The sequence below is a fragment of the Protomyctophum parallelum genome (assembly GCF_964188405.1).
Source record: "Protomyctophum parallelum genome assembly, chromosome: 20".
In the NCBI taxonomy this organism is placed as follows: Eukaryota; Metazoa; Chordata; class Actinopteri; order Myctophiformes; family Myctophidae; genus Protomyctophum; species Protomyctophum parallelum.
In genome coordinates this window covers 2,298,150-2,325,994 of record NC_139718.1, presented here as the reverse complement: position 1 = coordinate 2,325,994, position 27,845 = coordinate 2,298,150, and the positions used below count along the sequence as shown (strand labels likewise).

The following is a 27,845-nucleotide window of genomic DNA, read 5'->3' as shown; positions in this document are numbered from 1 at the left end:
GCGAGCAACGCCAGCTGTCATACAACACAGTATATAAATCAGGCTTAATTAACGATATTGAAATGCCAAGGTATGCCTTCGTCACTGTGTGTGGTCACTATAATTATTAATAACTTCAGAACAACAGATTGAGGGTGGTATTTTGCGTGTCTTTAGTACCAGGTCTTATTCCCTAACTTGAGTAAACTAAAGACCTGGAGGCGTGGTCAATGCTCTTTGGCTATTCTGAGTGTCCAAAGAGCATTGACCACGCCTCCAGGTCTTTAGTTTACTCAAGTTAGGGAATAAGACCTGGTACTAAAGACACGCAAAATACAGCCCTGAAAGTCATGATGACATGAGTTGATCTCAACCACAATCAGCCTCTAGGCAGATTATAGGCACAGACTGAGACCCTCCCACTCCTAAGACACCCACTCTAAGACCCTCATTTATCAACGCGGTGTACGCCCATATTTGGACATACGCCGCCTTGATCAATGAGGGCCTTATTAACCCATTCTGACCTGAGATCAGATTTAAAAAAAATGTCAGTTTGAAAATGACAATTTTCTGAAAAAGCTATATGTTTCTATGTCAGTGGTTCTTCGATTTTTTTCAAAAATAGCAGACCTACAAGCTCGTATGAGCTTGTAGGTCTGCTATTTTTCAATAGCTAAAGCATAGCATAATGCTATAACACCAAAAGGGGTTCCCGCCCCAAAATGGGTCACTGTGGAGGTTGGGGCACATTTTTGCTTCCAGAAAGGTGAATCTCTTTGATTTCACAGAAAGGTGAATCTCTTTGATTTCACAGCGCAGAACCGTGGAAGACCTTTTGTCACTGTGAAAGCCACACATACCAACTGTATGAAAGTGTAAGAAAAATAAATACAAATCTAGCAACAAACAAAAAAAAGAAGGTGTCTTAGGAAAATAGTTAAGAGTATTCTGAATGCAGAGAAATCTATTACAACAGAACTATATAGCTCATGTCCCGGTTTATGTTTACTGTATGGTGGTGACAACGTGACGTTCCCTGTCCCTCTGTGTGTGTGTGTGTGTGTGTGTGTGTGAGAGAGAGAGAGAGAGAGAGGGTGTGTGTGCTCCTGTATGTTTCAGCAGTTGAGGATGGGTCTGCTTCGGTCTTGTCTGAAGGGGAACATGGAACCGTCAGAGTCTGCCCTCCCTCTGTGAGGTCCCAGCGTAGCCACCGCCTGGAAACAACCCCCCCACACACACACACACACACACACACACACATTATAAGAGATTACAAGTTTACAATGTAGGCATTTAGCAGACTCTCTTAATCCAGAGCGACAAAAACAGGGACACCAGGTTGAAAATGGACAGAGACATAAGTCTGCTGCAGGGGTGGGAAACTTTGACGATGGAGAGGGCCACTATAGTTCCACACTCACTCCAGAGGGCCACTATAGTTCCACACTCACTCCAGAGGGCCACTATAGTTCCACACTCACTCCAGAGGGCCACTATAGTTCCACACTCACTCCAGAGGGCCACTATAGTTCCACACTCACTCCAGAGGGCCTCTATAGTTCCACACTCACTCCAGAGGACCACTATAGTTCCACACTCACTCCAGAGGGCCACTATAGTTCCACACTCACTCCAGAGGGCCTCTATAGTTCCACACTCACTCCAGAGGGCCACTATAGTTCCACACTCACTCCAGAGGGCCACTATAGTTCCACACTCACTCCAGAGGGCCACTATAGTTCCACACTAACTCCAGAGGGCCACTATAGAGCGTCGCAGTCCCTCCCCCTTTCAGAACGACGAGTGGCCCAGGAAATTAAATGCAATACATTTCTCCCATAGGATTTTCTTTAAGTATTTATTTAAAGACGGTTACGCCGCGGACAAAGCCAACTCGGATCGTGACAAATCATGACAATGAACACAATGTTTGGGCCGATCAAATAATAAAACAAATAGTGTTGTTGTCGCCTGCCTTTATTTTCTTCTTTCTAATGATTTGATCGGCCCAAAATATTGTGTTCATTGTCATGATTTGTCACGATCCGAGTTGGCTTTGTCCGCGGCGTAACTGTCTTTATATGAATACTTAAAGAAAATCCTATGGGAAGAATGCATTGCATTTCATTTCCTGGGCCACTCGTTGTTCTGAAAGGGGGAGGGACTGCGACGCTCTATAGTTCCACACTCGCCCAGTCTACTGTAATGTACACACAGGTACATACCTTTCTGATGGTCGTCCAATCCTCCAGGATGTCAAGGTCAGGTAGCATGTAGACTATATATGGGCGTGGGCGGAGTTAAAGGCCAGTGATTGACAGCACGTGATTAAGCAATGTGATTCACATATTATTCAATGCGGAAATATGGTTTTGTGCTCCGTCCGTGTCTGTTGGGTAAAGGAAGGCTTAATCAGACCAGTGTGTGTCCAGTGGAAACCTCGTATGAATCTGATCTCAGGTCAGAATGGGTTAATCAGACCAGTGTGTGTCCAGTGGAAACCTCGTATGAATCTGATCTCAGGTCAGAATGGGTTAATCAGACCAGTGTGTGTCCAGTGGAAACCTCGTATGAATCTGATCTCAGGTCAGAATGGGTTAAGCCCTGCACTTAGTTGACCTGAATCCCCAGGGCTCGATACTAGGCCTGTTTAAGATTGACACAAATAGCCCATCTACAGGATCTGTAGATGGGCTATTTGCGCGAAAGGTTCGCCCCCAAAACAAGAGGTTATTGTGCTTTAAGTCAGAGAGTTTCAGAGTATCTGTGTAATGTTTTGATTTGAGCAACAAAAAAGAAGAATGAATGTAGTTAGAATTGTATGGTTTTTCAGAATGACTTGTAGAATCAGCCTCAGGTGCTAATGGGTCAACCCTCTGGATTTTGCTGTGTGGTGATGGCAAAATAACTAAAAACACATCGATATGACCATCTCCAACACAGAGGTGGGGGGGGGGGGGCAGAAGGATATCAGACACCACGGAGGGTCTTCTCCTCTTCTTGTCTGGACTTAAGGCATCTCTCCTCTTCCTCCTCCCCGTGACCTCATCACTCCACAGCTCTGTCAAAGACACACACACACACACACACACACACACACACACACACACACACACACACACACACACACACACACACACACACACACTTTTTAACCAATGTCCACACAAAGGAGATGCATACGAGGACACACATAGTAAAGGTACAGTAGAGAGTAACATGTGTTTCCATGTTACACTAACAGGCAGTAAACATAACACATAACATGTCACTCAGCATCTATCTATGGCTATAAGTAGCAGCGTCTCCACCATTATGTGGCGGCTGCCGATTCTAGCAGAAACACTACAATACTTTACCAGCCTTTCACACTCACACACACACACACACACACACACACACACACACACACACACACACACACACACTTTTAGGTACCGCCGACTTTAGGTACCGTCCTAAAGTCGGCTCTTCGGTGCTACTGAAAACTGCTGAAACTGCTGAAGTATGAATCGGCCCTTACACTTACAGAACCATGGCATGTGTTTTCATGGTACAACAGGCATGTCACTAGAACAAACAACATTAAAGCCTGTCTATATTATGCTTACGTGTTTGTACACATGCACATTTTGTGCACACACACACACACACACACACACACACACACAGCTGATCTCATAAGTGTGTGCGTTACCTGATGTGATGTCTATGCTGTGTCTGTCTTCCTCCAGACGTCTGATCTTCTCCTCAAGTTCACTCTGGACCGTATCCAAGAGCAACAGCTTCTCACTCTGTGCACGCACACACACACACACACACACACACACACACACACACACACACACACACACACACACACACACACACACACACACACACACACACACACACAACACACACCACACACCACACACCACACACCACACAGGCACACACCACACACCACACACCACACACACCACACACACACACACACACACACACACACACACACACACACACACACACACCACACACCACACACCACACACCACACACCACACACCACACACCACACACACACCACACACACAGTAACTTGTGTTAATGATGTGAGTGAAAATAATGTTACATTACGCGGCAGATGAGCTTATGAAACAAGAAATAAATAGGAATACAAAATGTGTTACTTATAAACTAAGACTATTGCAAAAATGATTTGCATTTCATTGAACAAAAATGAATATAGTAACTACATTGTTTTTTTTTCTTACCATTTTCTAAATTATTTCTTAATGTTTTGATATGAGATTTTTTCAATTATATTTTCTTTTTAATATACTGTAGAATACTATTTTTTAAAACCTTGCATGATGATTGAAAAATAATAACGTGTGTTAACCCATTCTGAACGGGAACCCCTTTTGGTGTTAGCATTACGTTATGCTTTAGCTATTTAAAAATAGCAGATCTACAATTTGTAGGTCTGCTATTTTTGAAAAATCGAAGAACGACTGACATAGAAACATAGCAGATTTCAGAAAACTGTCATTTTCAAACTGTCATTTTCAGAATCTGATCTCGGGTCAGAATGGGTTAAAGATGTGTGTGTGCGTGCGTGCGTGTGTGTGCATGCGTGTGTGTGTGTGTGCATGCGTGCATGCGTGTGTGTGTGTGTGTGCATGCATGCGTGTGTGCGTGGGTACCTCCCAATGCTGGCACGCTGCCTGGATCTCACACTCGTACTTATTCTTCACCGACTCCAGACACAGTTCTCTGTAGATTCCTGGGAAACATCAGTGACATGTTTATACTGCCACCGTGTGGTCATAGAGGGTTACTGCCACTGTGTGGCCATGGCATAGACTCAGAGGCACCCTGGGCAAGACCTACGCTATCAGCGGAAGTTGTGGGATTTTAGCGGAAGTATTGCCGAAGGAAATGACGTGGGTGCTTTGCAAATCAGTTTACATTCCCCCGCGAATGAAACAAGTGTTGTGATTGGTCGGGGAAATATCGTATCCGGACCGGGAAATATACATCTGACGGATATTCCGGAGGATACAACCGCCGATAGCTTCTCTGCCTTACGTTGTGACCAGGCTTTACTTTATGCTTCTCTGCCTTACGTTGTGACCAGGCTTTACTTTATGCTTCTCTGCCTTACGTTGTGACCAGGCTTTACTTTATGCTTCTCTGCCTTACGTTGTGACCAGGCTTTACTTTATGCTTCTCTGCCTTACGTTGTGACCAGGCTTTACTTTATGCTTCTCTGCCTTACGTTGTGACCAGGCTTTACTTTATGCTTCTCTGCCTTACGTTGTGACCAGGCTTTTCTTTATGCTTCTCTGCCTTACGTTGTGACCAGGCTTTACTTTATGCTTCTCTGCCTTACGTTGTGACCAGGCTTTACTTTATGCTTCTCTGCCTTACGTTGTGACCAGGCTTTACTTTATGCTTCTCTGTCTTACGTTGTGACCAGGCTTTACTTTATGCTTCTCTGCCTTAGGTTGTGACCAGGCTTTACTTTATGCTTCTCTGCCTTAGGTTGTGACCAGGCTTTACTTTATGCTTCTCTGCCTTACGTTGTGACCAGGCTTTACTTTATGCTTCTCTGCCTTACTTTGTGACCAGGCTTTACTTTATGCTTCTCTGTCTTACGTTGTGACCAGGCTTTACTTTATGCTTCTCTGCCTTACGTTGTGACCAGGCTTTACTTTATGCTTCTCTGCCTTACGTTGTGACCAGGCTTTACTTTATGCTTCTCTGTCTTACGTTGTGACCAGGATTTACTTTATGCTTCTCTGCCTTACGTTGTGACCAGGCTTTACTTTATGCTTCTCTGTCTTACGTTGTGACCAGGATTTACTTTATGCTTCTCTGCCTTACGTTGTGACCAGGCTTTACTTTATGCTTCTCTGTCTTACGTTGTGACCAGGCTTTACTTTATGCTTCTCTGTCTTACGTTGTGACCAGGCTTTACTTTATGCTTCTCTGCCTTACGTTGTGACCAGGCTTTACTTTATGCTTCTCTGCCTTACGTTGTGACCAGGCTTTACTTTATGCTTCTCTGCCTTACGTTGTGACCAGGCTTTACTTTATGCTTCTCTGCCTTACGTTGTGACCAGGCTTTACTTTATGCTTCTCTGCCTTACGTTGTGACCAGGCTTTACTTTATGCTTCTCTGCCTTACGTTGTGACCAGGCTTTACTTTATGCTTCTCTGCCTTACGTTGTGACCAGGCTTTACTTTATGCTTCTCTGCCTTACGTTGTGACCAGGCTTTACTTTATGCTTCTCTGCCTTACGTTGTGACCAGGCTTTACTTTATGCTTCTCTGCCTTACGTTGTGACCAGGCTTTACTTTATGCTTCTCTGCCTTACGTTGTGACCAGGCTTTACTTTATGCTTCTCTGCCTTACGTTGTGACCAGGCTTTACTTTATGCTTCTCTGCCTTACGTTGTGACCAGGCTTTACTTTATGCTTCTCTGCCTTACGTTGTGACCAGGCTTTACTTACTTTCAGTCACTTTCACTTCCTCCTATGAACACTTTGCCACCAATCTGTCCTCTGCCAATGACCCGTGTGTGTGTGTGTGTGTGTGTGTGTGTTTTAGAGCTGGAACCGGGCCCGTTACAGACAGCTTTGGGTCTGACCCAAATCGAGCCCGACCTTAATTATTAATGCATCCGTCCGTCCGTCCGACCGTACGCATGTACACAGACACTCCCCAGCCCGGCCCGTTGATGGTTGGGTATCCCAGCTCTAGTGTGTGTGTGTTAGTGTTGTTTTCGTCGACTAAAACTAAGACGAAAAATGTTCGTCGACTACCTTTTTTCACTGACTAAAACTAAATAAAAACAAATCTATGATGACTAACACTAAGACTAAATATACTGACAATTTCATCAACAAATAACAACTAGATTAAAATGTTAGGAAGGGACTAGTGGACAAGAGATCCAGTTTTATGCTGGGTTGCATGCTGAAAATAGCAGATATACAATCTCACAACGCGTCGCGCTGCGACGCGTTGTGAGATTGTATATCTGCTATTTTCAGCATGCAACCAAAGTGTAAAATATGTCATTACAACGACATCAAGGCCTGTCAAAACACATTTTAGTCGACTAAATCAACTGTGGATTTAGTCGACTAAAATTGTATGACATTTAGTCGACTAAAACTAGACTAAACACTAGAACATTCCAGGTGACTAAAATGTGACTAAAACTAAGTGAAAACTATTCAAGAGACTATGACTAAAACTAAAATAGAAATTTGCTGCCAAAAACAACACTGTGTGTACGTGTGCGTGTGTGACTGTGTGTGTGTGTGTGTGTGTGTGTGTGTGCTCTTACCCGCCACCTTGGTGCGGACCTGCATGCTCTCCAACAGGCCCGCCAGAGGGTCCAGGTACTCTGCTGCCCTGCCGGCCTCCACCTCCGTCAGCTTACTGTTCAACTGGTTGGTACGCTCGCGGTACAGACTGGGTTGTGCACATGTGCATGTATATGCACACACACACACACACACACACACACACACACACACACACACACACACACACACACACACACACACACACACACACACACACACACACACACACACACACACACACACACAGAGTCTGGTGAGGCTGTAACTGTGAGACAGGCCCACACATTCCATTGGCTCTCTATACATCGCCCAATCGCCGGTTATCACCCGAAAAGATGAATTAAATAATAGTAGTAAATAATGCACTTCCGGAAAATCCGCTGTTAGAATTACTGTTAGAATTACTGTTAGAATTACCCCGTTCATCCATTTGAATTACCCTCCAAATACAGATGCCGGTGTCTTACTGGTCTCTGAGGTCAGATTAACAGACTGACATACAGACAGACAGACAGACAGTCTTACTGGTCTTTGAGGTCAGACTGACATACAGACAGACAGACAGATAGTCTTACTGGCCTTTGAGGTCAGACTGACTGACATACAGACAGACAGACAGACAGACAGACAGACAGACAGACAGACAGACAGACAGACAGACAGACAGACAGACAGACAGACAGACAGACAGACAGACAGTCTTACTGGTCTTTGAGGTCAGAGAACTGTTTCTCCAGGTTGGTCATCTCATCTAGACACTCCAATCTCCTCCGCTCGCAATCCTCCTCGTCCATCTCTGGATTCATGAACATCAGCAAGAAAACACATTACATAGGTCATAGGTCACATTACATAGGTCACATTACATAGGTCATAGGTCACATTACATAGGTCACATTACATAGGTCATAGGTCACATTACATAGGTCATAGGTCACATTACATAGGTCACATTACATAGGTCATAGGTCACATTACATAGGTCAAACATAGTCTTACCAGAGCTGTCTCCGTCCTCAGAGACAGAGGAGGAGGTGTCTTACCAGAGCTGTCTCCGTCCTCAGAGGAGGAGGATGTGTCTCTGTCCTCAGAGACAGAGGAGGAGGTGTCTTAACAGAGCTGTCTCTGTCCTCAGAGACAGAGGAGGAGGTGTCTTACCAGAGCTGTCTCTGTCCTCAGACACAGAGGAGGAGGTGTCTTAACAGAGCTGTCTCTGTCCTCAGAGACAGAGGAGGAGGTGTCTTACCAGAGCTGTCTCCGTCCTCAGAGGAGGAGGATGTGTCTCTGTCCTCAGAGACAGAGGAGGAGGTGTCTTACCAGAGCTGTCTCTGTCCTCAGACACAGAGGAGGAGGTGTCTTACCAGAGCTGTCTCTGTCCTCAGAGACAGAGGAGGAGGTGTCTTACCAGAGCTGTCTCCGTCCTCAGAGACAGAGGAGGTGTCTTACCAGAGCTGTCTCTGTCCTCAGAGACAGAGGAGGAGGTGTCTCTGTCCTCAGAGACACCTCCTCTGTCCTCAGAGACAGAGGAGGTGTCTCTGTCCTCAGAGACAGAGGAGGAGGTGTCTTACCAGAGCTGTATCTGTCCTCAGAGATAGAGGAGGAGGAGGTGTCTCTGTCCTCAGAGACAGAGGAGGTGTCTTACCAGAGCTGTCTCTGTCCTCAGAGATAGAGGAGGTGTCTTACCAGAGCTGTCTCCGTCCTCAGAGACAGAGGAGGAGGTGTCTTACCAGAGCTGTCTCCGTCCTCAGAGACAGAGGAGGTGTCTTACCAGAGCTGTCTCTGTCCTCAGAGACAGAGGAGGAGGTGTCTTACCAGAGCTGTCTCCGTCCTCAGAGACAGAGGAGGAGGTGTCTTACCAGAGCTGTCTCCGTCCTCAGAGACAGAGGAGGTGTCTTACCAGAGCTGTCTCCGTCCTCAGAGACAGAGGAGGAGGTGTCTTACCAGAGCTGTCTCCGTCCTCAGAGACAGAGGAGGTGTCTTACCAGAGCTGTCTCTGTCCTCAGAGACAGAGGAGGAGGTGTCTTACCAGAGCTGTCTCTGTCCTCAGAGACAGAGGAGGTGTCTTACCAGAGCTGTCTCTGTCCTCAGAGGAGGAGGAGGTGTCTTACCAGAGCTGTCTCTGTCCTCAGAGGAGGAGGAGGTGTCTTACCAGAGCTGTCTCTGTCCTCAGAGGAGGAGGAGGTGTCTTACCAGAGCTGTCTCCATCCTCAGAGACAGAGGAGCTGTCTCTGTCCTCAGAGACAGAGGAGGTGTCTTACCAGAGCTGTCTCTGTCCTCAGAGACAGAGGAGGTGTCTTACCAGAGCTGTCTCTGTCCTCAGAGATAGAGGAGGAGGTGTCTTACCAGAGCTGTCTCCGTCCTCAGAGACAGAGGAGGTGTCGGAGTCTTCCTCCTCAGAGGAGGTGACCTCCTGCTGATCGTCCACCTCCATCTCCTCAGCCGTGCTCTCCTTCTGCTTCTCCCGGTCACGGTGAACCGGCATGTCCTCCTGGGGGGGGGGGGGGGGGGGACTGGGCTGGGCTGGGCTGGGCTGGGCGGCTGACTGACTTCTTCCACACTGTAAATGCATGGAGGTTTACTATTATTACTTGCGCAAGCAGAGCGCGCAAGTAATGTGATCGGCCTGGTCCATTTGTCGTGACAGCCGTTCCGCCATTTCAGGACCCCCCCAGAAAAAATCTGTGCCCGTATTGCTGGACCAATGATGACGAAATGACCATATTTCTTACGTCATCATTTAGAGCTAGTCATACACGTATTTCTTACGTCATCATTTAGAGCTAGTCATACACGTATGTGTATGACTAGCTCTAAATGATGACGTAAGAAATATGGTCATTTCGTCATCATTGGTCCAGCAATACGGGCACAGATTTGATGTTTTTCTGGGGGGGTCCTGAAATGGCGGAACGGCTGTCACGGTTTTTGGACCAAAGTGACCACAGAATACCGCTAATCAACTTACAACTACACACTTTATACAGTATAGAGTATAGAGTATCTATAGTATATAATATAGTATATAGGCATATTTCTTACGTCATCATTTAGAGCTAGTCATACGTATACTATATACATAATCAATAAAAAATAATTTACCAAATTGTGCCTGATCTGCTGGGACCAGAGTACGTGGTGTGTATGTAAGAAATATGGTCATTTCGTCATCATTGGTCCAGCAATACGGGCACAGATTTGATGTATGACTAGCTCTAAATGATGACGTAAGAAATACGTGTATGACTAGCTCTAAATGATGACGTAAGAAATATGGTCATTTCGTCATCATTGATCCAGCAATACGGACACAGATTTGATGTTTTTCTGCGTAAGCCTCAAATGTGTGTGTATGTGTATGACTAGCTCTAAATGATGACGTAAGAAATACGTGTATGACTAGCTCTAAATGATGACGTAAGAAATATGGTCATTTCGTCATCATTGGTCCAGCAATACGGGCACAGATTTGATGTTTTTCTGGGGGGGTCCTGAAATGGCGGAACGGCTGTCACGGTTTTTGGACCAAAGTGACCACAGAATACCGCTAATCAACTTACAACTACACACTTTATACAGTATACTATATATATACTATATATATTTCTTACGTCATCATTTAGAGCTAGTCATACGTATACTATATACATAATCAATAAAAAAATAATTTACCAAATTGTGCCTGATCTGCTGGGACTAGAGTACGTGGTGTGTATGTAAGAAATATGGTCATTTCGTCATCATTGGTCCAGCAATATGGGTACAGATTTGATGTATGACTAGCTCTAAATGACTATATCACTATAGTCTAACATGAAATAGATTTTTATAGGCGTTTACATACATAAATTAGATAGGTAGTAAATAGTTACACCTAATAATTACACATTTCAAATGTTCCTTCACAGAGATATTGAGATTCCACCGTTTACAGAAAAAGTATACTGTATAACATATTTTAATTCAGTTTATATACCTTTTTTTTTCAACACATATAAATGATTTATTTGTCTCTGAAAAACAAAAAAGGGATCCAGAATATATCTACAACAATAAAACAGTATTTCTTATATAGATAGAAACTAGAATCATACTTAATACTAAATGTTTACATGTATAGTAGGTAGCAAATAATTACATCTAAACATTAATCATTTCAAACGTTCGTTCACAGAGATACTGAGATTTGACAGTTTACAGCGGGCGAAAACATTACATGCGCGCTCTGCTTGCGCACTAGTTGGCCATTTATGGCCTACTAGTGTGCAACAAGCAAGTATGCACTCGACAGAGTGCAGTTCTAGTTATTATTATGACAGCAAGGCCATGTAAGGCAGATTCAGGGCATGCGATTTATCAGAACTAGCCCCAGAAAGACCGACCAGACAGACAGACAGACAGACAGACAGACAGACGGACGGCCAGGGGCGAAAACAAATATGAGTCCCTCCTATCCTTTGACCTGGCAAAGAACTGCCATAGAGAAGTGACCTTGGACAGGTCGTCATTTTGCGTTCAGCCTATAATCACATGCTTGGAATGGAATTTATCCGATATCCAGGTCTTGTGTTTCCCAAACCAGAATAAAGACTTAATTGCCGTTATTATACAAGTACAACCAGTAATTAACACTGCATTACGATGTTAGAGACATGTTAAATCCACTGATTGAGTGGATACTTAGACAGGATCCTCTATACTTATCATTTTAATTCTTTATTAAAAGGATAACACAAAGTTGCCACTGTGCATGGTCCTGTTTATCCAATTCATCAAGAAGAGACAACCGACAATTTACAACATAACACAATTGTTGTCATGGCTAATGACAATGTGTCTGTCTGTCTGTCTGTCTGTCTGTCTGTGTGTCTGTGTGTCTGTCTGTCTGTGTGTGTGTGTGTGTGTGTGTGTGTGTGTGTGTGTGTGTGTGTGTGTGTGTGTGTGTGTGTGTGTGTCTGTGTGTCTGTGTGTGTGTGTGTGTGTGTGTGTGTGTGTGTTAGGCTACTTTTTAAATAATTAATCAATATGTTTTGTAAAAAGAAAATTGTTTAAAATTGTTAAAGAAACTAAACGAATCTTTTCCCTCAATTGGTTTTGTTTTTCTTTCTGTCTCCTGATCAGAGGAGCTGAGGTACCATCACAATAACATGGCTATTTTAAACTAACGGTTTCTTTGTGCCTGTGTTGTTAATAATAATAATAATAATAATAATAATAACAACAAAAACAACAACAACAACAGCTCGTTTTAGATCATTTTAACTGTCTTTTTTTGGATAGCTGACTGAAAAAAAAAAAAAAAAAACATAAACAAGCTAACTGCTGCTTGTTGAATTGTGAGGTTATTTCTATTGACTAGGGAACATATAAACATATCCGCCGCTTAGTTCAAAGGCTTGTTTACTCACACGTGATGACCGGATGGCAGTCAAAACAAAAACAAAATAAATAAAGCTTTTCCTTCTTCAAATGAATCCGTTCGGAACAACTCGTGTGTCTAAAAGCTAAGTGGGGGGGGGGGGGGGAAGCTAAAAACAAATCACGGCAGCGCCTGATGGCTTCTTGTTTAGTTCTGGGAGTTGTAGTTTTTAATGATGGCGCACAGTAGCGTCGCTGGACGTACGTACAACGCAGGGATGCACTACATTACCCAGAGTTCCCCTCGTCGCCCTTTGGCAAGCCTGACGAGGCGAATTTGAGAGCTGGATCATTCTGAGTAAAACCACAACACTGTGTTATTTTAGTTCACTGCATGGTTCCCTTCCAGTGTTGTTTTCGTCGACTAAAACTAAGACGAAAAATGTTCGTCGACTACCTTTTTTCACGCACAAAAACTAAATAGAAACTAAATGAAAACTAAAGCTATGATGACTAAAACTAAGACTAAATATACTGACAATTTCGTCAAGAAATAAAAACTAGACTAAAATGGACTAGTAGACATGAGATCCAGTAGCCTATAAGTGAATTTACACTTGGTTGCATGCTGAAAATAGCCGATCTACAAGCTCACAACGCGTTGTGAGCTTGTAGATCGGCTATTTTCAGCAAGTGTAAAATCTGTCATTTCGACGGCATCAAGGCCCGACAAAATACATTTTAGTCGACTAAATCAACTGTAGATTTAGTCGACTAAAATCGTATGACATTTAGTCGACTAAACACTAAGACATTCCAGGTGACTAAAATGTGACTAAAACTAAATGAAAACTATTCAAAAGACTATGACTAAAACTAAAATCAAAATGTGCTGCCAAAAACAACACTGTAAATCCCTTCCCAAACCTTTTCATGTCAAGGACCCCCAAATTGACACTAATTCATAGCCCCCCCCCCCCCCCCCCCCCCCCCCCCCGCGGACCCCCATTTGAAAAGTTATACCAGATATTCTCAACATTCTCCCCCAGTTTGACATGCACTAGTCTACGCCCTACGAACCGACTTTTATGAATCGAGTATGAATCGGCCCTAAGGCTTCTAAATTCTAAAACAATTCTGAAAAACCCATGTTTCTATGTCAGTGGTGCTCAACCTTTTTCATGTCAAGGACCCCCAGCATTATCTCTATTGGGCCACGGACCCCCATCTCAAAATATGTAGTTCCAGGGACCCCCAAGAAGCCAATCTTTTAGTTAAAAATGTTCGCTCTGAAATATATATTCAAAGAAGAGTCGGTTTAATGGCATTTCTATCTCTGGGACCCCCAATTTATATTGTAAAATCGATGTTAATTTAAGTCTGAGAGTGTATTTTTGTATCTGTATTTTCCAAACTATCATTTAGCTGGGGGACCCCCTGGAACTCCCTCAAGGGCCCCTGGGGGTCCCCGGACCCCAGTTTGGGAACCACTGATTTAACCGCACGCAGGGGGTCGATGTTTCTGCTATCCATTACTTTGTTTTTCCTCCTCCCTCCGCCATGATGTTTTCACGAGCGGCGGAGCCATCCCATAGCTCGAAGGGCCGCGCCGTGATTTGACTAGCTGGTTGTCGTTGCAGACAGCAGACAGCTATTGATTGATTGATTGATTGATTGATTGATTGATTGATTGATTGATTGATTGATTGATTGATTGATTGATTGATTGATTGAAATATTTATTAACAGTATGCAGAATAGGTACATTTCAAGCACAACTCTATATGTTTCTTTTCCCTTTTTGCTTCCTTTATGATGAATTCCTGTTCTGTTCTTTAACTACATAGAAGTGTCTATTTGTCTCTAAATGTTTTGATGAATTGAACAAGGTGGACCCTGTTGTAAACAAGTGTAATGCTTAATTGGGTCGTCCACTCACAGTTAACAGTCTTTGTATTGAGTTTGTGCTTGAAATGTACTGTAATTCTGCAAACTGTTAATAAATATTTCAATCAATAAAAAAAAACTCAATACAATAACTGTAAACTGTGAGTGGACGACACCATAAAGTTGTTTACAATAGGGTCCACCTTGTTCAATTCATCATGATCAGAGTACAGTGAGCCGGGTTTGTTTATGATGTCCACTACAATTTAGTCCACTACAATTATTTGAAACCATACTTTGTCTATTCGAAAATAGCCAAAGCTCATATATGCAGCTTGTAGATCTGCTATTTTCTAATAGACTTTTACACATTAGAACACATTTTGAATACCGGTAACTTGTGAAATAGAACATCCTGCTCAATGATAGCCCTAGAATCCTGATCATGCATTCCATTTTAGTTGTATACAATGTATACAATATATATATATATATATATATATATATATATATATATATAGTAGTAAGGTATATTGCATTTGGAATAGCCGTATACATCAGTGGTGGGCAACTTTAACGATGGTGAGGGCCACAATATTTCCCCACTCACTCCAGAGGGGCCACATTGCATAATACTGTCGTTATGTCGTAGCAAAAATAGCCGATCTACAAGCAATGCAACGCATTTTGAGCTTGTAGATCAGCTATTTTTTGCTATTATTTGAATTTAAATCCTGAATTATTTTTAATTGGAATCCTGAAAAGTAACATTTTTATTTAATTTCAAATGCCTTAAATTATAGTTACGTTGGACATAAAAAAATTACATTTTAATACTACTCATTAAGCTACTAATCTACTATTCTGGTATTAACCCGAGGGCCACATTAAGTGAAGGTGAGGGCCACATGTGGCCCCCGGGCCGCCAGTTGCCCAAGTATGGCCTACATGAAAAGGCCTCGTTGTCCTGAGCCCTTATCCATCATTTATACAGTATGGATAAATAGTGTTATTCCTCTATAGACTATAGTACTTTACTACTTTTATTTCTTTATAAGTACATTTGGAATGTCTTTACACAATTGAATACAGGACTTCCACTTGTGGCATTATTATACCGTTTAACCCATTCTGAACGGGAACCCATTTTGGTGTTTTAAAACGTGGCGCAAATCTTTGAATATATATTTCAGAGCGAACATTTTTAACTAAAACATTGGCTTCTGGGGAGGGTCCCTGGAACTACATATTTTGAGATGGGGGTCCGTGGCCCAATAGAGATAATTCTAATTCTAATAATTCTAAAGTCGGCTCTTCGGTGCTACTGAAAATTTCTGACGACCCAAAATCATTTGGGCACACGCCGAAACAGCGGTGAATGTATGACCCCCACATTGACATTTATATTTCAAAAGTTATGCCAGGGACCCCCATAAGAGAAGATTTGTATTACCCTTTTCATTTCAAGGACCCCCAGTTTGACATGCATTAGTCTAAGGACCGGACCCCCCATTAAATGGCATTCTCTTGGGACGCCAATTTATGTTGTAAAATCAATGTTAATTTAACTCTGAGAGTTTACGAATGGAACCAAACGGACCCGAGTAACAGAGTTACAATTAGGTCCATTGATTGATTGATTGATTTAAATATTTATTAACAGTTTGCAGAACTACAGTACATTTCAAACACAAACTCAATACAAAGACTGTTAACTGTGAGTGGACGACCCAATTAAGACTTACACTTTACACTACAGTCTCTGTAGACATTTTTAAAGCTCAGCTCAAGACCCACTTCTACACCATTGCTTTTAATTGATCTTTTATTTTTTGTTACTCATGTCCTCACTGTACTGCATTACTGCTTGTTTTTTAATGTCTTTTCTTTTCTTTTTTCTCCATTGCTCGTAAAGCACTTTGAGCTGCATTTCATGTCATGAAAGGTGCTATACAAATAAAGTGTTATTATTATTATTATTATTATTATTATTATTATTATTACTTGTTTACAAGAGGGTCCACCTTGTTCAATTCATCAAAGTTCATCCATTATGTACCTTTAATTATTATTTAGCTGGGACCACTGATCTGGCTAACCTTGGCATGATTCGCAGTTGCCATAACAACCAAAACCAGACCAATAGCATCCCGTACCGCCCAAGCTATGGCATGTTGTTGTTGTAGACGCTTTTGGTCAACAGTTGAGCTTTCTCCGGGTGCTTCTTTCTGTGTTTTGGAAGAAGGAGAAGAAGAAGAAGAAGGGAGGGTGGTTCGTTGCAATGGATGGATGCTTTGCTTTGCGCCGCTATACGTCTGATTAATCACACAACGCCTCTCTTTTAAAAGAAAGAAAACCCACCACACACAAACAACAACAATGCACCTTTCCTCCTTTCCTCCCCGGCTATAGACTGCTGTTACTACTTGGTGTTTCTGTCTCGTACTGATGTCTGTTGACGGAGGGTTCTTCGTTCGCAGCCCGACTGGGACGGTTTATTATTTATCTGAACATTAACTAAACTATAACAGCTAGCCTATAGAGGCAGCAGCAACACGGCTAGCTCCTCCGTTGTGCCCCGTCCTGTCCAGTGGACCGTCCCACCGGGGCCCACCACGTCTCTCTCCCCGCTGCTGTCTGTTTGTTTGTTTGTGTTCTGTTCGGTTAGTTTAGTGTATAATAATGTTCTCCAAAAAGCCCCACGGGGACGTGAAGAAGTCCACGCAGAAGGTGCTGGACCCCAAGAAGGACGTCCTGACCCGGCTGAAGCATCTGCGGATCGTCATAGGTGAGTTATTATAGTTGAGTTCACACTCAGGGAAGTATAACAGTCACTGTTAAACACTGTTATACAGCTGGGTCCATACTAGAGCCTCTACTGCTCCTAATGCTGCCGTGTTGTTGACGGCATTAGAGCTATGGACCAGAGCTACATTAGACCATGTACAACCCAGATTCGGCACACACAAGGGACTAAATTCTTTTCGCTCCTATGCCACCAAAATGTGGAACGCCCTACCAACAGTCATTAAGACATGTGAATCCCTTGACTCCTTCAAAACCGCTCTCAAAGGGCACCTACGGATGGCTGCAATTCGAAACTGGCCTCTGTAAAATCTGAATCCCCCCCACCGCACTTTCCCCTCACTGTATATGTTTCTTTTCCCTTTTTGCTTCCTTTATGATGAATTCCTGTTCCGTTCTTTAACTACATAGAAGTGTCTATTTGTATATCTCTAAATGTTTTGATGAATTGAACATGGTGGACCCTGTTGTAAACAAGTGTAATGCTTAAGTGGGTCGTCCACTCACAGTTAACAGTCTTTGTATTGAGTTTGTGCTTGAAATGTACTGTTCTACAAACTGTTAATACATATTTCAATCAATCAATCAATCAAAGCTATGGACCAGAGCTACATTAGAGCTATGGGCCAGAGTAGCCCTCCAAGCAGAACCCAATGCTACTGAAGTTTCTGACATTTGTTAGACCCAGTGCATTGGGTCCTGTTGCATCAGTATCCTGCCACCTGGTACGCGGACATTCATAAAACATAAACAACATGGATAACGCCTGTCTGCGCTCTTTGACGACATTTTTTTGTGTGAGGGTTTCTGAATCTGTGAAGTATAAGTACCCATACATGCCGCTGCGAATATCTCCTGTGGCGTGGAAGCCGTTAAGTATTTCTAATCTTTGTTTGACCGATTTGGTCGCTTTGATTCTTCTCTTCCTTCCTTGTTTATTGACACCTCATTGTACCGCCTATCTGGCTAGCTAGTGGCGCTATAGCTATGACAGAGCAGATCAGAGGCAGGAACGTAGCTGGCACAAGCCAACCGCACATCGGTATGTATGTATAGGTACTTATAGTTCACAAATTCAGAATAACTCAAACAAAAAAAGGCCGTCAAACGCCGCAGACACGATGTTACCGAGGATATTTATGTCCGCGTTCCGACATTCCCATACGAAAAAAAAAGTAACGCACAGGGACCCTACGGGTCAGCCCGGTTGGGTTGGGATTGGGCTGACCCAGGGGATTTTGAGAGGGGCTAGGTAGCTGCGTGACAGATTTGTTTGTGGATGTTGTTGACTGGCTGGTTGGTTTGTTGGTACTCTGTTTAGTTGGTTCACTTCACACTGTACCACACACTGCGTTGCACTGTGTCTGTGTGTGTGTGTGTGTGTGTGTGTGTGTGTGACAAAGACAAAGACAGAGAGGGCATGTAAATCAATGATGGAGTTTGGTGCCAACAGTGCGTGTGTGTGTGTGTGTGCACACTGTGTGTTTTGTGAGCTGCTGTGATAGGAGGAGGAGGATATGAAATGGAACACAACCACCCTAAAGACTAATCATTGTGTGTTTTGCTGCACGATCTTTGTTTTGATTGCATTGTTGTATTGTGCTTTTTGCTTTGGCAATGTAAACGTATGTTTTCTCATGTCAACGAAGCCCTTTGAATTGAAACGGAATGGTGCATAGTGAGGAAGTGTTGTTAATTGTCACAGTATGTTGCATGTGTGTGTGAGTGAGAGTGTGAATAATTTAGTGTGGGACCAGTCAGTCGTGTGTGTGTGTGTGTGTGTGTGTGTGTGTGTGTGTGTGTGTGTGTGTGTGTGTGTGTGTGTGTGTGTGTGTGTGTGTGTGAATAGTGTCACAGTAGTTCTAGTAGGAAGTACATTAATATCATATCGTGATGCAGACCTTGGTATTGTGTATAAATGCTGTCTCTTCCAGCTCAGAGGCCTTGTGGTTAGAGTGTCTGACTAGCTGCAATTTGCAACTCTAGATTTGTTTTTATAATGGGATGAATCTAGAGTTGCAATGCCCTCCATTGACTCCCCACTCATACAATTTGCGTTTGCGATCTGCTTGTATTAAACAACGTTAAACTAACCAGCATTGCAGCTGTAGTCCAAGCTTGAATTATCCTCTTTCAATCTGCCGAGCTTTTTGTTTCATAAAAATCCACTGTAGATAGATAGATGGATGGATAGATCTTTATTTGTCATTGCTTGCATGAAACAACGAAATTCAGTTTAGAGCTTCACCACTGGCATCACCACTGGCATCAAATAAAGTAGACATGTTGTTTTGAGCTACTTTCTGTCAAGAAATTCTGTGCAGGTGATTCTTTTTTCTAAGTGTTGCAGTTTGGAAGCACTCGTCGTATGTCACTGAACGGCCCTGCGTACCACCTGTTTAGAATTTGCATGTAATGCAGGAGGCAGCAGCGCGACCCGTTAATAAAAACGAGTGCTTCCAAACTCCAACACTTAGAAAAATAATCACATGCACAGAATATCTTGACATAAAGTATCTCATAACATGCCTACGGTGGAGTTTTATGAAACAAAAGCTCGGCAGATTGAAAGAGGATAATTCAAACTTGGCCTATGGAGCTGCAATGATGGTGAGTTCAATGTCGTTTAATACAAGCCGAACGCAAACACGAATGGAATGAGTAGGGAGTCAATGGAGGGCATTGCATCGCGTTGCAAATTGCGGCTAAGTGTCGGCCCTGACACTGGGAGGTCGGGGTTCGATCATACCAAAGACTGTAAAGATGGGACCCAATACCTCCCTGCTTGGCACTCAGCATCAATAGGTTGGATTGGGGGGTCAGTCCCTGCTTGGCACTCAGCATCAAAGGGTTGGATTGGGGGGGGGGGTAAAATCTACTAATGAAATGATTCCCGAGCGCGGCGCACGCTGCAGCTCAGCGCTCCAAGAGATGGGTCAAATGCGGAGAACAAATGTCACTGCGGTGACGTGTGTGACAAATCGTACGACTTTGACTTTCCTGGTTTAAGTCGCTTAAGCCTTATTTTATACTTTAAAAAACTTTCAATATGTTTTGATACGATGTGTGTGTGTGTGTGTGTGTGTGTGTGTGTGTGTGTGTGTGTGTGTGTGTGTGTGTGTGTGTGTGTGTGTGTGTGTGTGTGTGTGTGTGTGTGTGTGTGTGTGTGTGTGTGTGTGTGTGTGTGTCAGCAGCAGAGGAGAGAAAACGTGTGAGAGTGAGACTCATACAGGACAAAGTGTCATTACAGATACAGACAGTACAAACTCAATGTCATAGTCTCTATTACACACACACACACACAGGCACACATGAACGCATGCACACAAGCACGCACGCACACACAGGCAGACACGCACGCATGCAGACAAGCACACACACACACACACACACACACACACACACACACACACACACACACACAGGCCTAACCCAGAAAAGGAAACAGCCTCTACTATTTTCCTCTCTATGCCCAGTAGTACAGTAGCCGGACTTCCTCTGTGTGGTTGTGTGTGTGTGTGTGTGTGTGTGTGTGTGTTGTGTGCACTCAGACAGGAGAGGGTGTGCCTTCTCTGTGCACTCCATGGGGAATGTTGGGCCTTGATAACAATCACACACACACACACACACACACACACACACACACACACACACACACACACACACACACACACACACACACACACACACACACACACACACACACACACACACACACAGACCAGTTTACAGACACAGTCTACAGACCAGTGTATACAGGATTACAGACCAGTGTATTCAGGATTACAGACCAGTCTACAGACCAGTGCATACAGGATTACAGACCAGTCTACAGACCAATGCATACAGGATTACAGACCAGTATATAGACCAGTCTACAGACCAGTGTATATAGGATTACAGACCAGTCTATAGACCAGTGTATATAGGATTACAGACCACTTTACAGACACAGTATACAGACACAGTCTACAGACCAGTGCATACAGGATTACAGACCAGTATACAGACAGTCTACACTACAGTCTACACTACAGACCAGTATACAGACACAGTCTACAGACCAGTCTTCCGCCGTAGTCTGAAAACCCACCTCTTCAGACTCCATCATGGCCCATAGCACTTACCCTACCCCCTTAGATAGCATTTCTGTAGACTTAGATAGCATTTGATACAGACTTATAGCATGTTATGTAGACGGCACTATAATTGCATTGTATATAGTCATAGCACGCCATAGTACATATGTATAGCATAGTAGTATATATATATAGTTTATATGTATAGTCTCATAATATAGATATTCCACTGTTACTTTCTTAGCCTACGCATGTTTTATGATAAATGCTTTTATGTGATGTATTCCCATGCTTTTGTTCTTGATTATTGTAAATCGCTCTGGATTAAGAGCGTCTGCTAAATGCCTAAATTGTAAATTGTAGTATACAGACACAGTCTACAGACCAGTATACAGACACAGTCTACAGACCAGTATACAGACACAGTCTACAGACCAGTATACAGACACAGTCTACAGACCAGTATACAGACACAGTCTACAGACCAGTATACAGACACAGTCTACAGACCAGTATACAGACACAGTCTACAGACCAGTATACAGACACAGTCTACAGACCAGTATACAGACACAGTCTACAGACCAGTATACAGACACAGTCTACAGACCAGTATACAGACACAGTCTACAGACCAGTATACAGACACAGTCTACAGACACAGTCTACAGACCAGTATACAGACACAGTCTACAGACCAGTATACAGACACAGTCTACAGACCAGTATACAGACACAGTCTACAGACCAGTATACAGACACAGTCTACAGACCAGTATACAGACACAGTCTACAGACACAGTCTACAGACCAGTATACAGACACAGTCTACAGACACAGTCTACAGACCAGTGCATTCAGGATTACAGATGGAAACATGAGATCTAATACATGTTTGCATTATTGTTGTTTTGATGAGTAAACCTTTGTGTTCTCATTGTATGCTAGTTACTGCCATTCAGGTCTGGTAACATTCTAACATTGTCCATCTAGGGCAGTGGTGGTCCGGGGACCCCCAGGGGTCTTTGAGGGAGTTTCAGGGGGTCCCCACCACCCAGCTATACTAGCCATAAACATGTCCTCTTATGGGGGTCCCTGCTTGGTACGTCTTTTCAAATGGGGGGGTCCGCGGCGCTAATGGGTGCCATTTTGGGAGTTTTGGAACCACTGATCCAAGGCATTGCATCATGGCCCTTTTATTGGTGACTATCAGAACCATTTGCATTTCACTGTGCTGAAGAAAGTACAAACCTAGCTTCTGTTTCAGGATTCTAACCGTGAAGCCGTCTTAAGTGGAAGAATATACCATCTACAGACTACAGATGGTAGATGGTGATGGTAGATGGTGGTACAGATGGTTTCAAAGTAGGCTTCGGTTCTGCTCCGTTCTGAAGTCACTACTCTGTCCCAGAGGTTCCCAAACTGTGGTGCGGGGACCCATTCTGAAGTCACTACTCTGTCCCAGAGGTTCCCAAACTGTGGTGCGGGGACCCATTCTGAAGTCACTACTCTGTCCCAGGGGTTCCCAAACTGTGGTGCGGGGACCCATTCTGAAGTCACTACTCTGTCCCAGAGGTTCCCAAACTGTGGTGCGGGGACCCATTCTGAAGTCACTACTCTGTCCCAGAGGTTCCCAAACTGTGGTGCGTGGACCCCTTGTGGTGCGCGACATGAAAAGGGTAATGGCGGTTTCATGGTGTTATTTAATCCCTTTTGGTGTTGGCATCATGTTATGCTTTAGCTATTGAAAAATAGCAGATCTACAAGCTCATAGCGCGCCACCGAGTGGCGCGCTACGAGCTTTTAGGTCTACTTTTTTTTTTAATCGAAGAACCACTGACATAGAAACATGGCTTTCAGGATTTAGAAGACATTTATAGAATCGTTCCCAGGTCAAAATGGGTTAACACAAACAGCTAAATCCAGTAAACCACTGCTGTAGGGAGATGTATGCCGGAGTATACTATACTACTATATAATAGGGATGCACCGATCCGATACTCGTATCGGAGATCGGCGCCGATCCAGGCTAAAATTCTAGATCGGGTATCGGATCGGTGGCCGATCCATTATCCGATCCGATCCGATAATTATGTGTAATTACAGTATGAAAACAACTCTACCTCCTCTGTGACACAGCAGTGTAGTATTGACAGTATAACATGTGGAATGCAGCCAGGCTAGCCTGCGCACACATTAACCTGGTCTAATTGTTGCACAGTTATTTAATAAATAATTCAGTGCATTTATATCTGTGTTTGTTACATTTTGTTTTACAAAGTTGGGAAAGTAATGTTTAAGTCAAGCCTTGATGTTGCCTTACACAAAATAATGATTCCAGACTCCACACAGTGAGGCATACAGCTTAATAGGTTATTACGTTTCTTTGTGGGGGGTATCAGATCGGTACTCTGTATCGGCAGATACTGGACCCCCATGTATCGAAATCGGTATCGAATGCCAAAAAGCCGGATCGGTGCATCCCTAATATATAATACTATTCTAGTATATAAAGCACTGCTGTAGGGACTCGGAGATGTATGGAGTACACAGCAGCTGCATGTCTCTCAGTGCAGTGACTTTCTGAGATTCATTTGCCATAATCATCATATTACATATTACATTACATATACAAAAAAATGATCATTTTTGACGAGACGGAGCGTTTGGGGGTGTGTCAGATAGGTCAGGGGGTTACTGGGGGTGCTCGACCCAAAAAGTCCGGGTTCAGTTAAAAAAAAAAAAAAAAAAAAGTTTTGGTCCACTAACCCATTTAGACCTGAGAGAAGATTCTACAAATAGCTTTTCTGAAAAACTGAAGTTTCTATGTCAGTCGTTCTCAATCATTTTCATGTCAAGGACCCCCAAATAATATATCTAAGTGGTCGCCGACCCCCGTCTGAAAATATGTTGTTCCAGGGGGAACCCCCCCCCCCCCCAGAAGCAAAGATTTGAGTTAAAAATGTTCTCTTTGAAAGAATATATTCAAAGATTTGAGTTAAAAATGTTCTCTTTGAAAGAATATATTCAAAGATTTGAGTTAAAAATGTTCTCTTTGAAAGAATATATTCAAAGATTTGAGTTAAAAATGTTCTCTTTGAAAGAATATATTCAAAGATTTGCGCCACATTCTCACTATTTTTTAGAAAATAGCAGACCTACAAGTTCGTGTGAGATAATCACTATTATGGGTCCATAAAAACATTTATTCAGCGCTTTTGAATGCTTTAATTGCATACACTATTAGGTGATATATTTTCTGCCTATTCGGGGCCGAAACCGAATAGGCAGAAAATGAATTCTTTTAGCCATTTTCTGCCGAATATCTTCTGCGGCCGAATATTGGGTGCATCACTAGTTAGTTTAGTTGCTTCTCACATAGTAAAGTGTAAAGTGTCTCATAAGCTGTGAAATCAGTTTGAGTTTGTCGGGAACATTCTTTGAAGAATGATACTGTTCTGTAGGTCCCCAGAGAGGAAGATAGAACAGTCTGGTGAGCTGTGATATGAAGACCTTACAAGGACCACTGACTCTGCTATGGCATAGGAAACTGTGTGTGTGTGTGTGTGTGTGTGTGTGTGTGTGTGCGCTTCTGTGTATGTGTGTGTGCTTCTGTACGTGTGCAAGTGATACTACTGTACATGCGCGGTCTGCGCTGCGGTGGTACTTATTTATGCAGCATCATATCCCCTTCCTCGTTGCATCCAGGAGTTTTTTTTATTTTTTTTAAGTGCAATCACTTCCTTACGCAGCCTTGTGTGTCTGTGGCTGTGTGGCTGGATGCGTGGGTGGGTGGCTGGGTGTGTCCGTCCCTGGCTGGTCTGGTCTGAGGCTGAGCATGAAAATAGCGTTTGGTTGGTTTTCAGTGTCACTGTTGCGCAGCCTAACACACACTTTAAAAGGATGTCCAGGCATCACCACTTTGGTTCCAAGCAAGATATCTCAAAACTACGGCTTGGAAGGGTGTGGAGTTTGTGGTGCCCTTTTGTGCTCCACAGAGAATGGAATGACGTTGATGGCTCTCTGGTCGTTCTTCTATAATGGCACTCTTAAAAGCCTAATGTCAGCTAGTAAAGTTTTGTTTTGTTTTTGTTGTCTGCCCCGAAATATGGCTGCAGCTGTGTAGCTCTAATTGTTGTCTCTATCCCCGTAACTGCAATGAGAGCCTGCACAACAAGAATTTCACCCATGTTACTTAATGTGTAATGTAATGTGTAATGTGTTGTGACAATAAAGTTGAGTTGAGTTGAGTTGAGAGTTGAGTTGAGTTGAGTTGAGTTGAGTTGAGGAGAGAGTTGAGTTGAGGAGAGACTCGGAGTACAGACGATGATATAATTCTGCAACTGCTTAGTTATAGGGCCTTGAACCGTAGCTTGCTGCTGTGCAATGCAACTATTTAGAAACGCCCTTGGATGATTTTCTCAGGGGCAGAAAGTCAGATAACATAACATGCCTTTAACTGTCATCAAGGCTATGCCCATATCGGATTTGTTTACACAGGGCTGTAATAAAACCAGCAACGATGCACAAGCTAAATGATACTCAAGGTGAAGTATAGAACCAGCTGTTAAACTATATGATCGTAGGGAACAGGGATGCACAGAATAGACATTTGTAATCTGATATCTGATGGTATCAATATCAATTCCAATAGAGGGTGTACTGTGCGCATGCATGAAGTGAGTTGCAAAGTGAGTTTAGCATCATTTAACGTTGTTTAATGCGATCGGATAAGGACTTTTCTGTGTGGATGTTTGGGCTGTCGGGGCCAGAAAAGTAGTTTTTTGCCACTCAGAAGAAGTAGGGATGTCCCGATAGATAAACTTCTTTCGCTTCCGATCCAATCCCGATACCTCAAAGACGTTTCCAAAGCACTTCCGGGGGTCCCTACTCCCCAGAGGGGGTCCCTACTCCCCAGAGGGGGTCCCTAGAGGGGGTCCCTACTCCCCAGAGGGGGTCCCTAGAGGGGGTCCCTACTCCCCAGAGGGGGTCCTACTCCCCAGAGGGGGTCCCTAGAGGGGGTCCCTACTCCCTAGAGGGGGTCCCTAGAGGGGGTCCCTACTCCCCAGAGGGGGTCCCTAGAGGGGGTCCCTACTCCCCAGAGGGGGTCCCTAGAGGGGGTCCCTACTCCCCAGAGGGGGTCCCTAGAGGGGGTCCCTACTCCCCAGAGGGGGTCCCTAGAGGGGGTCCCTACTCCCTAGAGGGGGTCCCTAGAGGGGGTCCCTACTCCCCAGAGGGGGTCCCTAGAGGGGGTCCCTAGAGGGGGTCCCTAGAGGGGGTCCCTACTCCCCAGAGGGGGTCCCTAGAGGGGGTCCCTAGAGGGGGTCCCTACTCCCCAGAGGGGGTCCCTAGAGGGGGTCCCCAGAGGGGGTCCCCAGAGGGGGTCCCTACTCCCCAGAGGGGGTCCCTAGAGGGGGTCCCTACTCCCCAGAGGGGGTCCCTAGAGGGGGTCCCTACTCCCCAGAGGGGGTCCCTAGAGGGGGTCCCTACTCCCTAGAGGGGGTCCCTAGAGGGGGTCCCTACTCCCTAGAGGGGGTCCCTAGAGGGGGTCCCTACTCCCTAGAGGGGGTCCCTAGAGGGGGTCCCTACTCCCTAGAGGGGGTCCCTAGAGGGGGTCCCTACTCCCCAGAGGGGGTCCCTAGAGGGGGTCCCTAGAGGGGGTCCCTAGAGGGGGTCCCTACTCCCCAGAGGGGGTCCCTAGAGGGGGTCCCTAGAGGGGGTCCCTACTCCCCAGAGGGGGTCCCTAGAGGGGGTCCCTACTCCCCAGAGGGGGTCCCTAGAGGGGGTCCCTACTCCCCAGAGGGGGTCCCTAGAGGGGGTCCCCAGAGGGGGTCCCCAGAGGGGGTCCCTACTCCCCAGAGGGGGTCCCTAGAGGGGGTCCCTACTCCCTAGAGGGGGTCCCTACTCCCCAGAGGGGGTCCCTAGAGGGGGTCCCTACTCCCTAGAGGGGGTCCCTAGAGGGGGTCCCTACTCCCTAGAGGGGGTCCCTAGAGGGGGTCCCTACTCCCTAGAGGGGGTCCCTAGAGGGGGTCCCTACTCCCTAGAGGGGGTCCCTAGAGGGGGTCCCTACTCCCCAGAGGGGGTCCCTAGAGGGGGTCCCTACTCCCCAGAGGGGGTCCCTAGAGGGGGTCCCTACTCCCCAGAGGGGGTCCCTAGAGGGGGTCCCTACTCCCTAGAGGGGGTCCCTAGAGGGGGTCCCTACTCCCTAGAGGGGGTCCCTAGAGGGGGTCCCTACTCCCCAGAGGGGGTCCCTAGAGGGGGTCCCTACTCCCTAGAGGGGGTCCCTACTCCCTAGAGGGGGTCCCTACTCCCCAGAGGGGGTCCCTAGAGGGGGTCCCTACTCCCCAGAGGGGGTCCCTAGAGGGGGTCCCT

General features: G+C 44.6%; 2 protein-coding genes across 2 annotated transcripts in view; one reads left to right on the top strand and one right to left on the bottom strand.

Annotated features, from left to right (window-relative positions):
* Nucleotides 1–975: 975 nt before the first annotated feature.
* LOC310877814 (breast cancer metastasis-suppressor 1-like protein-A) lies at nt 976–9,838 on the bottom strand. The gene is made up of 8 exons (XM_083791764.1): nt 9,691–9,838; nt 8,053–8,143; nt 7,326–7,453; nt 4,671–4,750; nt 3,680–3,776; nt 2,954–3,043; nt 2,208–2,272; nt 976–1,196 (listed from the first exon to the last, which is right to left on the bottom strand). Exons 1-8 carry the CDS (start codon nt 9,827–9,829, stop codon nt 1,098–1,100), a joined length of 789 nt encoding a protein of 262 aa, XP_083647890.1. The 5' UTR covers nt 9,830–9,838; the 3' UTR covers nt 976–1,097.
* A 7,041-nt stretch (nt 9,839–16,879) lies between these two features.
* ralgapa1 (Ral GTPase activating protein catalytic subunit alpha 1) overlaps nt 16,880–27,845 on the top strand; it is a gene marked incomplete at its 3' end in the record, with an annotated part of 71,874 nt that continues 60,908 nt past the window's right edge. The window contains exon 1 of the mRNA XM_083792746.1: nt 16,880–17,377. Coding sequence (XP_083648872.1) covers nt 17,272–17,377 — 106 coding nt within the window. The 5' untranslated portion in view covers nt 16,880–17,271. The remainder of the gene's footprint in view (nt 17,378–27,845) is intronic.